The 15,156-nt window shown below is 43.5% G+C and overlaps 1 protein-coding gene across 6 annotated transcripts in view; it reads left to right on the top strand.

The window, feature by feature from the left end:
• Positions 1 to 15,156, top strand: part of DOCK10 (dedicator of cytokinesis 10) — a 271,379-nt gene that overhangs the window by 55,602 nt on the left and 200,621 nt on the right. For 2 of the 6 annotated variants that reach the window (XM_045034550.1, XM_019838746.3), the window contains exon 1: positions 4,794 to 5,415. The exons of 3 other annotated variants lie outside the window; for them this stretch is intronic. In XM_045034550.1, coding sequence (XP_044890485.1) covers positions 5,254 to 5,415 — 162 coding nt within the window. In that variant the 5' untranslated portion in view covers positions 4,794 to 5,253. Of the gene's footprint in view, positions 1 to 4,793; positions 5,416 to 15,156 lie in introns of those variants that run through there. One more of the 6 variants, XM_019838748.3, reaches the window with a different exon arrangement.

The raw sequence follows: 15,156 nt of genomic DNA, 5'->3' as shown, positions 1-15,156 counted from the left end.
TCCCGTGGCATCCTTCTGCTGTGTGAGTTGTTGCTAGTCCTTCATCTTTGATTATTGATCAATATGATCCCATTCACTTTGAATCTTTCAGAAATACTTCCAGAAAACTCTCCTCTACTGAAAGTGTCCCCCTGTCCCCTGCCTTTTTCTCACTCTTGTAATCAATATCCTCCCTCTCATACTGCTTTGTTGACATTTCACTTGGATTTGGGGAAGAAGGGAAGGACACAAACATACTTCATCCACCATCTTGAATTTGAAGTCAGGCCATCCGGACTCGAAATATGGTGGAAACCATGTTCTGCTGGCCTGGGCCAGGCAAGTCCAGTGAGAAGCAGGTTCCCAAGTGGCTTCTGAACCTTTGTGTCTGGATGCAGGCATAAAGGTGGAGTTAATATAACTCCTCGGGTGAGGAGTTGAGAATCTTTCTCTGGGGAGATGATGATTCATTGGTGGAATATGGTCGTTCCAGGAAAGGCCTTCTGTCAAAATCTCAACCATACATTTCTTTTCATAAGTGAGTTCTAGTCATGGCCCTGTTTGCCTCTTGAAATAGTGCCCAGCAAGTCGCAGCAGGTTAAACAGAAGGTGAGGTAGTGTCGGGGGCATCCAAGAAGCACGTAAGGATGTTCTTTGTTTCTCAATTAAAGCATTTTCATCTGAGCTTATGTTGGCTTTTATGAGATAACATGTCATGATCAGCAAGAGCTTTCAGTGAACTTGACACAGGAAGATGGCAGAAAACCTCACTCGTTCCAAGTAGATTTATCACTGAGCATGAGGAGACTCAGAGGCCTGGGGGCACATGTACAGGTCTTATGGGTGGAAAAGAACATGCACTTCACCTCCATAGTGCCGAAGCACAGTCCAGTTCAACCTGGTCTGCATCTCAAGATATGTTTAGACATCCAACTCTTGCGTAAATTTTTTGTAAATGTTTTTATTTTATTTTTGAGAGAGAGAGCACGAGGAGGGGAGGTGCAGAGAGAGAGAAGGAGACCCAGAATCCATAGCAGGCTCCAGGCTCTGAGCCGTCAGCACGGAGTCTGACATGAGGCTCGAACTCACAGATGGTGAGATCATGGCCTGAGCCGAAGTCGGACACTCAACCGACTGAGCCACCCAGGCGCCCCCTCTTGCGTAATTTAACCAAGCTGGGAAAGTCCAGCACTTTCAATAAGCATCATTTAGTTAAGTTAAATGTGGATTTTTCCTTTCCCGTGGTAAAAAGATCTTTGGATGTTTTATTCCAATGGCAGAAACATCCACACCTAGAGTCAAATGATTCTTAGCCCAAAACATTTTAGAAAACAACACTAAAAATGAAATTCATTTGTCCGGACTTTTTATTTATTTTTTTTAATTTTTTTTTTCAACGTTTTTATTTATTTTTGGGACAGAGAGAGACAGAGCATGAACGGGGGAGGGGCAGAGAGAGAGGGAGACACAGAATCCGAAACAGGCTCCAGGCTCCGAGCCATCAGCCCAGAGCCTGACGCGGGGCTCGAACTCACGGACCGCGAGATTGTGACCTGGCTGAAGTCGGACGCTTAACCGACTGCGCCACCCAGGCGCCCCTGTCCAGACTTTTTAAAGAGATGCGAGCCTAGTGTTCAGGGATGTTTTGGAGATGTTTTTACTTCTGCGCCTTTGTCTTTTCTTCATTTTGTTTCTGTCTCTCTCTACACACACACACACACACACACACACACACACACACACGGTTCACTCTCCAAAACTCTTTACGTTTTCTTCCTACATTTGACTTTCTGTCAGGTATCCCTCACCTTCTCCATGATTGCGCCTTCCCTCTTCTTTCCGCTTCCTGTCTACACTAAGGCCACTTCTTATCTACACAACACGGCCATCCCTGCTTCGAAGCAAGAAGGCTTTTTACTATACCTGCATTTAAGATTTCGTAAGTGCCGAGTGAATGAATACATACATAAAATAACATTATAGGGGCACCTGGGTGGCTCAGTTGGCTAAGTGTCTGACTTCAGCTCAGGTCATGATCCCGCGGTTCGTGAGTTCGAGCCCTGCATCAGGCTCTGTGCTGGCGGCTCAGAGCCTGGAGCCTGCTTCAAATTCTGTGTGTGTGTGTGTCTCTCTCTGCCCCTTTCCTGATTGCACTATGTCTCTCTCTCTCTCTCTCTCTCTCTCTCTCTCTCTCTCTCTCTCTCAACAATAAACATTAAAACTATTTATTAAAAAAATAACTCAGAATGAAACCTAGTTTCCAACACTTCTTTGGAAAATTTAGTCTTACAAACGTTAGTGACATTATTTCTTCATCTATGACAATAGGTGAAAAACCTTACTTTTATCATTTTACATTTAATAAACATCTTAGTGAATCGTAAAGTAAAACCTAGCTAGGAGAAGAGGCAGACGAGACCAGAGAGAGTCTCCAAATGTCATTGAGTAGTGAGGCCACGCACATTTGATGCTTGAAAGCCAAATTAATAGTTTGTCTTATTAATACTTCAAATGAAAATAGCAGATACCTGGGAAGGCCTTTTACCTCGTTTTTAAATATTTCCTTTCCTCTGCGTCACATAACATGTATGCTAACTACGAGGAGGGAAAGTGTCCAGTCTCTTCAGGTTGATTTTTATCTCCTCCCCACCCCTAACTTAACTTACTATGTAAAACTTGGACCTCAGAATCCAACTCCTTTCTGGCAACTTCGCTACACATTTGACACCTTTTCAGAAGAAAACGCTGGGCTAGATGTCTAACCGTGATCCTTGGTTGTTGTCCTCCTGGTCTCGCGTCCACTGGGTAACTGTAGTATATATTGAATTCCCAAGAAACTAATTTTCGCAGATTGTCTTTCCTTGATGATGGAAGTTGAAAGAGAAAGCAAGAGAGGGAAGACTGACAGCCCCACAGCAGCCCATCAATAATAGGGGTGAGTCCCTCAGAGGCAACAAAGGGGATCAATGAAGACAGGACTCTAATAGCTAGAAAGCATCTCATTTGTTTCCCCAAAGACTTTGACATCTGCCAAAACATCTGACTCCAAAAGCCACCCCAGAGGTGAGCCGGATTGAGAGAGAGGTGCCTAGATGGGAGTCTGGGATGGCGACGTCCTGTTCCCTGCCAAGCCCATGGGGTATGGCAAGGGGTCCCACTCTCACTGCCAGCCAGAGCTGGTGATTAAGTGCCTCCAGCGAGCGCCTTGCTGTTCATTCATGAGCAGATGACCAGAACCTAAGGGAACAGCTGGAGAGCGCCTTGTCATGCATGGGAGTGGGTAGGTGGGGTCCCCAAAGAGCCCGGAGGAGCAATCATACTCGAAATGACACCTGCACAATCATGGAAGCCCGAGCCATGCTTTGCCTCCCGTGGACGCCATTTACATATACACTTTTTTCTTTTTCTTTTTTTTTTAAATTTTTTAATGTTTGTTTATTTTTGAGAGAGAGAGAGAGAGAGAGAGAGAGAGAGAGAGAGAGAGAGCAGGGGAGGGGCAGGGAGAGAGGGAGACACAGAATCCGAAGCAGGCTCCAGGCTCTGAGCTGTCAGCGCGGAGCCCGACGCGGGGCTCGAACTCACGGACCTCGAGATCATGACCTGAGCCAAAGCCGGACGCTCAACCGACTGAGCCGCTCAGGGGCCCCGATGTCAGTTTTTTTCAATACATACAAGCCAGATAGGTTAAACTGCAGCCTGTCTTCAGTAAATGCCCCAGTTGTTTGCAGTAAAAATGGTTTAGATTAGCACCCGGGCACTCTGACAAAGGTCTGGAGGGGTTAGGGGACTTGCCAGCACCATTAGCATTTTTTTCTTCTTTTTCCAGCAGCACTAAAATATGTTTGCTCAAAACAGAGGGAGATGAAAAACTACTGGCAGCCCGTACCTCTTAGAAGAAAAAAAAAAAATGTTTTACTTCTCTGGCAAATGTACCAATTAAATAATGCTGTGTTGTGACAGATTACTGAGCAATTAATGCCTAATTGAGCCGCGTGCTAGACGCTTCTGGGAGAGCAACTTCCCCGGAGCTGGAGTGGCCACACCTCGGAGCAAAACCAACCTGCCTTCACACTTCCTGCAGCACCCTGTGCGCTCAGGAGCCCAGAAACCAAAGAAAACATTTTTCCTTTGAATCCCTGAGAGTTACACTGGAAGGATTAGCTTGACAGAAAAGATCCCGACATTGCAAATCCTACTGGGGATTTCATACTTTCCTCGTTTGTAAGCAAAATCCATTTGCTGTGAGATATTTTTAGTGCAAGCATCCCTTGTTATGCTATTCTCTTACAGTATACCATTAGATCTTGAAGCCATTCCAAGCAGGTCACGTGATTTCTAAGCATCTCTTCGGTCCCCTCCTAAGTGACTAGTCTCGCAGGAGCCAGGGAATACTAGACTCTTAACTACCGAAGACCTCAACGTCCTTCCTGAAGCCTTGAACACTTATTGATAGGATGTGAAAATGCTTTACAGCTGCTTTTTCTAAGAGGTCACTTGGCAGAGCTCGCCGAGTGACCTCAGTAATAGAGATATTTTCAGCCCCACGAGCCGCCTATGTAAATATAAAAATGTATTAGGCTGCAGAACTGCATGTGTGGGAACAGAACAACCCTACCATTGAAAGGAAATCGCAGGGGGGACACTGGTGTCACTCATGTGGGTTTGGTTAAGGCGCGCATGCTTTTGATAAATCGTTTTGATTCAGCGGCTCCACGTTTCGGATGAGCCCATTTCATGTCTGGAACTTAAGGGCTATAAAAAGTAACACCCCAATCACTTAGTGAGGTGTCTAGCAAGATATCCTTCCCGAAGTGTTTACGCTGAAAAAGAAAGCAATCATTTTCACTCTTTATATGACACTCATTTGCCTTGGGAAAATGTCAGTGTGGAGTTAGATTTCCAGTTGTTTGGTCGAAAGAGAGTTATTTATTCGAGTGTCTGGGTGGAAGTGGTGTATTTATTCAGACCTCTGAAACTAGAATCGGAGAGAATCGTTGCAACGAGCAGGAAGCACGTTCTCGAGATGAATTGAGAAATAACTCTCCGGGCGAAACGCTCTAATATTCCTGAGTGCATTCAGTTTCAGTGGATCAAATCTTTCCCATCTCTGCATCCAAGCTATTTGGCGGTGATCAGATGATCAGAGCTCAAGAAAGCGATTGGAGAGTCAGCTGGCTGCAGCTGCAATGTAGGCTGTTTTCAGGGACAAGGAGCCACTGTTTTTCCAACATAGCATCAACATAGAAGTTGTTTTGTAGGCTCCACGATGCAGCTATGGGCTGCACGGCCAGCATTGTTCTGCTTCAGGCTTTCCGTTCTGTGGTCCAGAGGAGCTGTCCACACATTTGTAGACGACGCCAAGAGGAACCATCCCACGAGATTGTGCCTCTGGAGAGCGAGGACGAGATGAGTAGACCCAGAACCCTCATTATCATGGTATGGTACTTGTGGCAGAGGAGCCGGAGTTGATTGAACTGTTATTACAGAAATGAGGTTGCAATTTAGGGTTTGGGCTGTTCGGCTTTAGATAAAGGAGTGTGCGACCTAGGGTTTACTCCTGTGCTTTGCCATGTGGGGGAAAATCTTTCAAAGGATTTCTATCATTCAGAGCTGGTTTTCTTTCTCTTAGATCTGCCCCGAAATGCGCAGTTTATCGGTCTATTAGACATGCTCCCCCGCCTCACATTGTGTGTGCTGTTACTCACTTTTGTGCAGAGAGAACGAGAAAACTTGCGGAGTCTGGTTTAATTCAGTGGATTTGATTTTGCAACCCTAGTTTGAAAGAAGAGCCCCAAACGCAGTTTCAGACCGCATGCCACCAATCAGGTTGTGTAGCTGTTGGGGGGTTAGATGTCTGCCTTCGAGGTATTTAGACTTTTTATTTCTGACTCTGCAACACAAAGGGCTTTAGAAAATGCTTAACTTAGGCGCAAAATCAGAGTGAAGTTTCTGAGGATTTGGTAGGATGCATGGCATTTTCATTGAAAAGCTGTTTCTGGCACACGTCTGTCTGTGCTTTAGTTACAATAGACAGTGTTACTCCCTTGTTTGTACACCTGTTTTGTCAGGAAGAATAAAGTGGAGGGTGGCATCTTTCCTTACTTGAGGTGCAGTGAGAGATCTGCTTAGTCACTGAAATCCCACGTTAGGATGGTGGTAGCATGCTAAAGTTTCAAAAACTGGGGAGGCATTGCGTACCTTCCGCACAATCGACTTTTTTCCTCTTAGATTTTAACGTTCAGATTTCAAGGATGTGGTAAATAATGAATGAAAACTACCTGTTACACTAAAAGTTTTGAGATGAAAGTCATTTGGTTTGGCCTGCGACTCTGAGGGACAGAGTACTGAGCTATACCATTCTATGCCAACTTCTTCCACAAACTGATATTAGGTGTTTAAAAGGCAATGCTGGGGGGGAACCTGGGTGGCTCAGTCGGGGAGGTGTCTGCCTTCAGCTCAGGTCACGCTCTCGCGGTCTTTGGGTTCAAGCCCCACATCAGGATCTGTGCTTGACAACTCAGAGCTTAGAGCCTGCTTTGGATTCTGTGTCCAGATTCTGCTCTCCCTCTCTGCCTTTGCCCTGCTCGCTCATACCTTCTCTCTCTCTCTCTCTCTCTCTCTCTCAAAAATAAATACACACTTAAAAACATTTTTTAAAAATAAAATAAAAAAGCAATACTGTTCTTGAACTGTTGTGCTATGATTTTCTCTAGGAGGAAATGCTATTTAGGAATAATTTCATACTTATTATTCCCGGAGGTTTTTCACAAATTAGATTTTAAAGGGACTGAGACATTTTCCCCCCAAGTTTAACTCTTGTTTATGATGTTAGCATTCTATAGTTATGTGTTCTGCTCATGCCGTCTCTATCATTTAACAGCCTCCCCACCCCCAATTTTACCACTTATACTATAAAATTTAGCAGGTGGAAATTTGCAAAAGAAAAATCAATAACAATGTCTTATTGTTTCAAGGTTTCTATTACTTTATACGATATCATTATGGACATTAAATAGAGTGATGTTGAATTTACTGGTGAAGGAAACAGGGCTTCAGAACGATTGCATATCTTGTTCATATCACACAGCTGCCACATTCCAGAGCCTGAAGTCACATTTAGATCAAGGATTACAAAAGCCAGTATAATTTCCACTCTGTTCCTAACCTCTAGAGGAGATGATGATAAAACTGAGTTTTATGAGAAGACTGATGGAAATCTTGGACCACTCCGGGTAAAATATGCACAGACAGAATCACTGTGCATCTGAGAGTTTCCTATGGGCCACTCCACATTCATGCATTCAACAGCTATTTATTGGTGGCCCACCATGGGCCAGCCGCTGTTCCAGGCATTTGGAATCCACCTATGAACAAACTCATCAAAGATCCCCGTCCTAAGTTGCCAAGTTTTACGTTGATAGTGTATTTTCCAAGGCTTGTTGTTATGGAAATGCCATATGAGCGTTGTGATGTTTAGTGTACAAATTTAAGTCAATGAAATGATTCTGTATCTTTCAAGATAGTAGTTCAAAAGCTTTAACGTGTTTTAAAGTCACCTAGGAATTGTGTGTGAGTCAATCCTTGGGCGCCTGGACCCAAAGGCTCTATATAAGAAGGTGTGGGGTACAGCCTGGGCATCTGTACTTTTAGTCAACACCTCCAAGGTGCTTCGGATGGAAGAGCCCCATGGATGACACCCAGAAACACACAGCTCTGGAAACTGATCATCTACACCTCTGTACCTCACATCCTTCTTTATCCTGATGGGCTAATCATTTTCTCACTCTGGCTCTAAGCTTCTGAACAACCTGATTTTTTTTTCTCTCTCACTTTCCATCACCTTTTAGTCACCAAATTTGTATATTGATACTGTGTGTGTGTGTGTGTGTGTGTGTGTGTGTGTTTGAGAGAGGGGTGGGGAGAAAGAAGAGAGAGAGAGAGAGAGAGAGAGAGAGAGAGAGGGAGAGAAATCACAAACTCTGGTGCCAGAGCCCCTGGGTTGAAATCTTAATTTATCACTTATCAGCTATGTGACCTTCCCCACACTGTTTAACATTTCTCTGCCTCTTTTTCTCACCTGTAAGATGAGGATAATAGTGTCATCAATGCAGAGCTGTTGTGAGGGTTTGATAAAGTAAAACATATGTTAAGTGCTTAGAATCGTGTCTAGATATATTAGAAAGATGTTCAATAAGGGGCATGTTCAGTACCGGAAAAAAGTGACATTTGGGGAAAGACCCAGAGGAGGTGAGGGAATGAATCATGCCACTTCTCTGTGGGGAAGTGTCTCAGGTGGAAGAACCAGCCAGGGTGAAAGTCTGTAATATGGGGAAAGGCCAAGGGTGTTTGAGAAAGAGTGAGGAGGCCATTGTGGCCGAGCAAGTCAAAGAGAAAGTAGTAGCAGGTGAGGTCATGGAGGTAATGGGGGACAGATCACAAAGGCCATCATGAAGACGGAGAGAAAACTTTTCCCAAGAGTAAGGAAGGCATTGGAGGGAGCAGGCACAGAAAGTCAAGAGCCTGAGCTGTGGAGCCAAAATGTCAGGGTTTGAGTCCTGTCTCTGTGTCAGCTGTATGACCATGACAAATGACTTGTCCTCCCCGTGCCTTCATTTTTTCACTACTAAAACACAGACAGTAATGGCACCTACCGTGTAAAGTTATTGTGAGAATTCAGTAATACTTGCAAAGAGCTTAGATCAGTGCCTGGGGGACAGAAAGTGCTCTTTTAACGGTAAGCCCACTAACCCGGAGGCCCTGGCGCAGATGAGTGGCAGGATCCACGGCTGCAGTGGGGCCAGCGCGGAAGCAGGGACACCACTAATCGTCAAGCTTTGCAGTGGTCCCAGCAACAGAGCTGAATGGTAGTTGTCGTGGTTGCGAGAAGTGGATGGATTTGGGTGGATTTCAAAGTAGGGCCAGTAGGGCTTGATTTCAAGTTCAACCTGAAGTGTGAGAGAAGGAGAGGACTCAGGGATGAGTGTGAATGTGCGGTGATTTGGTCTCGGTCCTGGTTTGTTTGTTTCGTTTAGCCTTAACGAATGAGTTGTCATTCAGGTGGGGAAGACTATAGGAGACGATCTGGCATGACAATCGAAGTTCACCATAAGACATGTTAAGTTTGAAATGTCTGTTAGGTCTATCTATACATGGAGATTTCAAACTGGAAATGGGATATACAAGTCTGAGTTCTGAGGAACCGTCTCCAGAGTAGATAATAATGCCAGACACAGTGGGGATACCAATGAAATGGTTGACAAGGGAATAAATGATCTCTTTTTCTTGTTTTCTGTATTGAACTCGTACTTATTTACTTTACTTTCATATATTTTTCTTATCTCACTGGCAGATGGGGGAACCCCATATAGATAGGAACCTCTTCATGCCCCAGGGGTGCCCAGCTCAATTCCCTTCATAAAAGCCTAAAAACTGAACATAAGTATTGTCGACCCTTTGAAGTTTTTACGTAATTGGCTGATACGAAAAGCCCCATTGATAAAGTTGCCCACTTAACTTTTCATTGAAATGGTGTAAGTTAAGGATGGAGAAAGCTACTACGATAAATACAAGGTGGTGAATGTTGATATTCTTCAGGAGGCTTTGGCCCTCAAGACTTCATTATACCAAAGAATCTTATTCCTGAAGTCCAGGCTCTGAATTCATGCCTGGGTAAGCTTTGGGCTGGCATCGACTGTAGTTTGGCTGTGTAGTCCACAGTGGAAAGCCCTGGTAAACATCAAAATAAACCATTGTGGGTCCTTGGCATTTACAACTGTTTAATAGACAACGGTCTATTAAAATGCAGGCAAGCTGGGGCGCCTGGGTGGCTCAGTCGGTTAGGCGTCCGACTTCAGCTCAGGTCATGATCTCGCAGTTTGTGAGTTCAAGCCCCGCGTCGGGCTCTGTGCCGACAGCTCGGAACCTGGAGCCTGCGTGGGATTCGGTGTCTCCCTCTCTCTCTGCCCCTCCCCCGCTCTCATTCTGTCTCTCTCTCCCTCAAAAATAAGTACATGTTAAAAAAAAATAAAATGCAGTCAAGTTTAACCGGGGGGGGGGGGGGGGGGAATGAAATCCTTTCAGAGCTCTAATTTCTGTCACTAAAGTTTTTGTTCTGATGGGAGAATTAACAGAAATCTTGTCAATTATTATTTTCAACTTCCTTTATAACATATTTCATTAAAAGGTCTCAGATACTGGGGCGCCTGGGTGGCGCAGTCGGTTAAGCGTCCGACTTCAGCCAGGTCACGATCTCGCGGTCCGTGAGTTCGAGCCCCGTGTCAGGCTCTGGGCTGATGGCTCGGAGCCTGGAGCCTGTTTCCGATTCTGTGTCTCCCTCTCTCTCTGCCCCTCCCCCATTCATGCTCTGTCTCTCTCTGTCCCAAAAATAAATAAACGTTGAAAAAAAAATTAAAAAAAAAAAAAAAAAAAAAGGTCTCAGATACTACCTAATTTATGTCTATCTGCTGCTTTCTGGGGAATGTTTATAATTTCTCATGTTATTTAGAAGTGGGCCTCCATTTTAAGGCCTGTGCCCTCTCCACCCCCATTCCCCTCCTCCCCTCCCTGCCCACCCCCCCGGCCGAAGAGTAACTATCCCTTCATATATATATGGGAGGGTAGAGATGACCCAAGAGGAAGTCAAGAAGCAAGTGCCAGGCAGGCTGCTGGCCTCTCTCTCCGGCTGTATAACAGGAGAAAATGGCAATAGCCTAAACTTGTGGTAAGTTAGGGAGGTGAAATCTCTTCTGTGAGTCAAGGACATATGCTTGTAGGTGAACATTTGAAAGCCAGGGTACGTAAGTTACTTCCAGGAGGCCTGTATTACCAGTCCCACTTTGGCACTCTAGAAACTCTAGCACACCAGGCCCGGTGCTAGGGTGCACGGGTCAGATCCTGCCCTTGGTCTGGTTTTGTACGGCCTGTGAACTAAGAATGCTTTTCACAATTTTAAAATTTTATAAAACAAAACATAAAAGAGAGAAGACTGTGCAACAGAGACCATCAATGGGCCACAGAGCCTGAAGTATTTACAGTCTTGGCCCTCTACCGGACCAGTACGCTCTGGTGACTGATGTGGGCGCAACCCAAAGGGAAACTCTGCTGGTTTGTACCTTTGACCTCTTCTTTGTATTTGCGCTTCTGCCTAACATACATACAAAGGAACTAGGGTTTTTCCTGGGTGATTTTTGTTCACCTGAATGCCTGAAAACTGCTGAGAATTGGTGGTGAATTTGAGATTTGGAGTCAGAAGCCCTGTGTCAGCCTCAAGTCTGTCACGTGAGCATCGGTGGGGACACCTGGGTGGCTCAGTGGGTTAAGCGTCCGACTTCGGCTCAGGTCATGATCTCACCGTTTGCGAGTTTGAGCCCGGCACAGGGCTCTGTGCTGACAGCTGGGAGCCTGGAGCTTGCTTTGGATTCTGTGTCTCCTCTCTCTGTCCCTCCTCCACTTGTGCTCTGTCTCTCTCTGTCTCTCAAAAATAAATAAATGTAAAAAAAAAATTTTTTTTTTTTAAATCAGGGCTTTACTGTATGTGTTCCATATTTTCCCCAAAAGAGTGGTACAGTGGCCAGGAGAGAGTGGCTGGGTGTGGCCAGAAGAGAGACCTCAACGAGGGTCCTACGATTAAAATCGGGAACAGAGAGGGATATACTATGGGAACTATTTCCAAGGAAATAAAATGATCTGTCTTCTTATTCTATAATAAATATTCTAGTTTAATAAAATTTTATTACCAAAGGGATTTTAACATGATTTTCCAGTTTCATCTTTTTGAATGGATGCAGGAGGAAGAAACAACTTCTAGACACCCTAAATCCTGAATTAATGTTCTTATTTCATTTTAGTGAGGTTGAATCTTGAATATACTAATGTAAGATTTCCCGGGGAAAAGAAGCTTCTGTAATGGAGTGTGATTTTAAATGGTCTGCCACGGATGGTGTAAGCACAGAGGATCTTCAACAGTTATTTTTCCTAGTGAGCTGGTTTTGAGCTGAATTCCAAAGGCGTAGAAGATGAACAAATGAATTGAATGGCTTCTCCATGGGTATAAGAATTAATTGAATGTGATCAGAGACTTAGTAATTAGCAATAAGAATCTTTAAGGCAAAGGCTTACTAAATTCAGATTACATCTGTTACCAGCTTGTCCAAATGATTGTGCATCTTTCTATCTCCAAATGATAAAGATTTAGAAATAATAAAGAACAAAGAAAAAATGGACGGAATCTAAAAAGTAATGTTTAAAGGGTAAAGCCACTAACAACGATAAAGAAAAGCCAAAAATCAGGTGTGGTGGGGTATGCAGAAACTTTTCTCCAAAACCAATTAGCAAATTCAACTATATAGAGATACAGATAGATATAAATATATATCAGAATATAGAGAACTTCATACTTTCAGTAGATGTGAGTGTTTTGGGAGAGGCCATAGTTTGAAGATTAAAAGATTAGACTACCAAGGAAGTAAACATCGTTATATGACTAGAAAAAGCATAGACTCAACAAATCAGTAGTAATAAAAAGACCCTTAACTTTTAAAGATAATCAAATATAAAAAAAAGCCTGGTTATATTTGTTTTTGTTTTTGTTTGTTTCTTTGCTTTCCAGAAGAGTGTAAGCTTATCCCCAAGTACCAGGCTTCGATATAATGAAATCTTGTGAAAACTGAGTAATACAGTTGAGGACAAAATGCATCTTTTGGCACACTGTACAGGAATACGATTTTTTCCCATCCTTCAACAAATTTCATCTGGATTGTTGTTTCGTTCCCTCAGATTTCATTTCCATGGAGCTGATTTACTTAGGGGCTAAAGTTTAGGATTTTGAAATTCATTTCCACTAATCTACTTTATCCCACTGGAATGTAGTTCATTGCTTAAAACCTACAAATTCCATATGCTTGTGTAAATCTGTCATCGTTACATGGCCTACACATCAGAAATTCAGTAGACAGCTGAGGGCCAGCCGTCCCCTGCATCTAATAGTCAGAAACAGCAGCATACAGTTTCTGGCTCCTGCACTCTGGAGCTTAAAGTTTGCTGGTGGAGACAGAAAGGACTGGACAAATGTAAAGTTGTAATCGTAAGAAGTGCTTCAAGCAAAGAGTTCCCTTCCACCTTACAACTGTATCCTTTGAGCATCCAGCCTCCACAAGCCAGTTGGGGAGGGCTTCCCATAAGGAGGTGGCAATGGATTGGGGACCTGGAGAGCACAGAGATGCTAAGAAGAGAGAGAGAGGATGCCATGTGCAGTCCTGACTTTTACTGTGTTGCCAGGGGTTGAGAGCCAGAGTGCATTTGCTTGCTGTGTGATCTCTGGATCAATTATTTAAATTCTCTATGCCTTGGCTTTCCATAGAACAGGAATAAAGAGGGTACCTCTCTCTGTCAGTTTCCTATGCTTGCTGAAACAGGTGACGGCACACTTAGTAGCTCAAGACAACATACGTTCGTTATCTTACCGTTCTGGAAGTCAGAAATCCAAAATGGGTCTCATAGGGCTAAAACTGAGAGGGCTGCGTGCCTTTCTAAAAGAGCCTCTAGAGGAAGATCTGTTGGGGTTTTTGGTTTATTTTTTGTTTTATTTTGTTTTGCTTTTTGCCTTTTGTATGTGTGTGTGTGCTTTGTTTTGTTTTGTTTTGTTTTGTTTTGTTTTGTTGGCCCTCTTCCATCTTCAAAGCCAACAGCAGTATGCTGTCTTCAGACATCTCTCTGATTCCCACCCCGGACTCTCCTACCTCCCTCTTTCACTTCCAAAGTTTCCTACCTGGACAATCCAGGATCCTCTCTTGATCTCAAGGTCAGCAGATCAGCAACCTTAATTCGGTCCACAGCCTTACTTCCCTCTTGCCATGTAAATAACACACTCGTAGGTTCCCAGACTTTGCACATGGACAACCTGGGGGGGCTATTACTCTGTGTATCCTAGTATCTCATTCGACTCTTCTTAAAATAAAGGTATTCTTAAACTAGGGGACCCATGATACTTCTAAGAACCTGGTAAGAACGAAGTTCTAGCTATTATGATTTCTTTTATTGTCTTGAAACAAAGAAAAGTTCACAAATTTAATAAACTTGTAAGGAGTTATTTTAGGAAAAAGAAATTAAACTAGCAGAAGGAAACTTAATTTGTGCTTCATAGAATGTGGGAAAATGGAAATTCAAGGTGTGTTTATTTCCTGGAGTGCTGCAATACTTACTGAATAGACTATTCACATAAATAGATGGTTCAAAGAACATTTGTGTGCATTGGATACTCTTTTCTGTGTTATCCACCAATTGTGACTCTTCCGAAATTTAACTTTTGGTTTTTTCTTGTTTCCCTTTCTTCATTTATAAAGGAATGTTGCATCTTTCCAATTCTCCAAATTATGCCACATTTCAAAATGATAAGGGACAGGGAGCCTGGGGGGCTCAGTTGGTTAAGTGTCTGACTCTTGGTTTCGGCTCAGGTCATAATCTCACTCTTCGTGGGATCGAGCCCCCTGTCGGGCTCCACGCTGACAGCACAGAGCCTGCTTGGGATTCTCTCTCTCCCTCTCTCTTTGTCCCTTTCCCACTCGCACTGTGTCTCTCTCTCTCAAAATAAATAAATAAGCTTTAGGGGCACCTGGGTGACTCAGTCAGTTGAGCATCTGACTTCGGCTCAGGTCATGATCTCACGATTTTGGGGTTCAAGCCCCACATTGGGCTCTGTGCTGACAGCTCAGAGCCCAGAGCCTGCTTCAGATTCTGTGTCTCCCTCTCTCTCTCTCTCTCTCTCTCTCTCTCTCTCTCTCTCTGCCTCCCCTGCTTACACTCTTGAATCTCTCTCAAAAATAAATAAACTTTAAAAAATAAATAAGTACATAAATACATAAATAAGTAAGCTTTAAAAAACGATAAGGAACGAAGAAAAATATTCAAGATCTTAAAATAAATGATTAGAATTTAAGACCACTACAATAATAAAGAAAAGCAGAAGACCAGGTATTACTGAGAAAGAAAGAGAATGCATTTTGAGTTCAGCAGGGAGAATTGAAGTTATTAACTTGAAGATGCAGAATAGTCTGTATTTTATTTGTCATTTTAAAGTTATTTCAACATTTGTAGATGCAAGAACAGCTAAGGAACTGAGTTCAAAATTATGGGAGCTGGATTCTTCTAGAAATAGATACTCAGTAAAAGGTTTGATGAATG

The sequence above is a fragment of the Felis catus genome, chromosome C1, assembly GCF_018350175.1.
Source record: "Felis catus isolate Fca126 chromosome C1, F.catus_Fca126_mat1.0, whole genome shotgun sequence".
Classification (NCBI taxonomy): Eukaryota; Metazoa; Chordata; class Mammalia; order Carnivora; family Felidae; genus Felis; species Felis catus.
The sequence above is the reverse complement of the archived record's forward strand: the minus strand, read 5'-3'. Positions and strand labels throughout refer to the sequence as shown.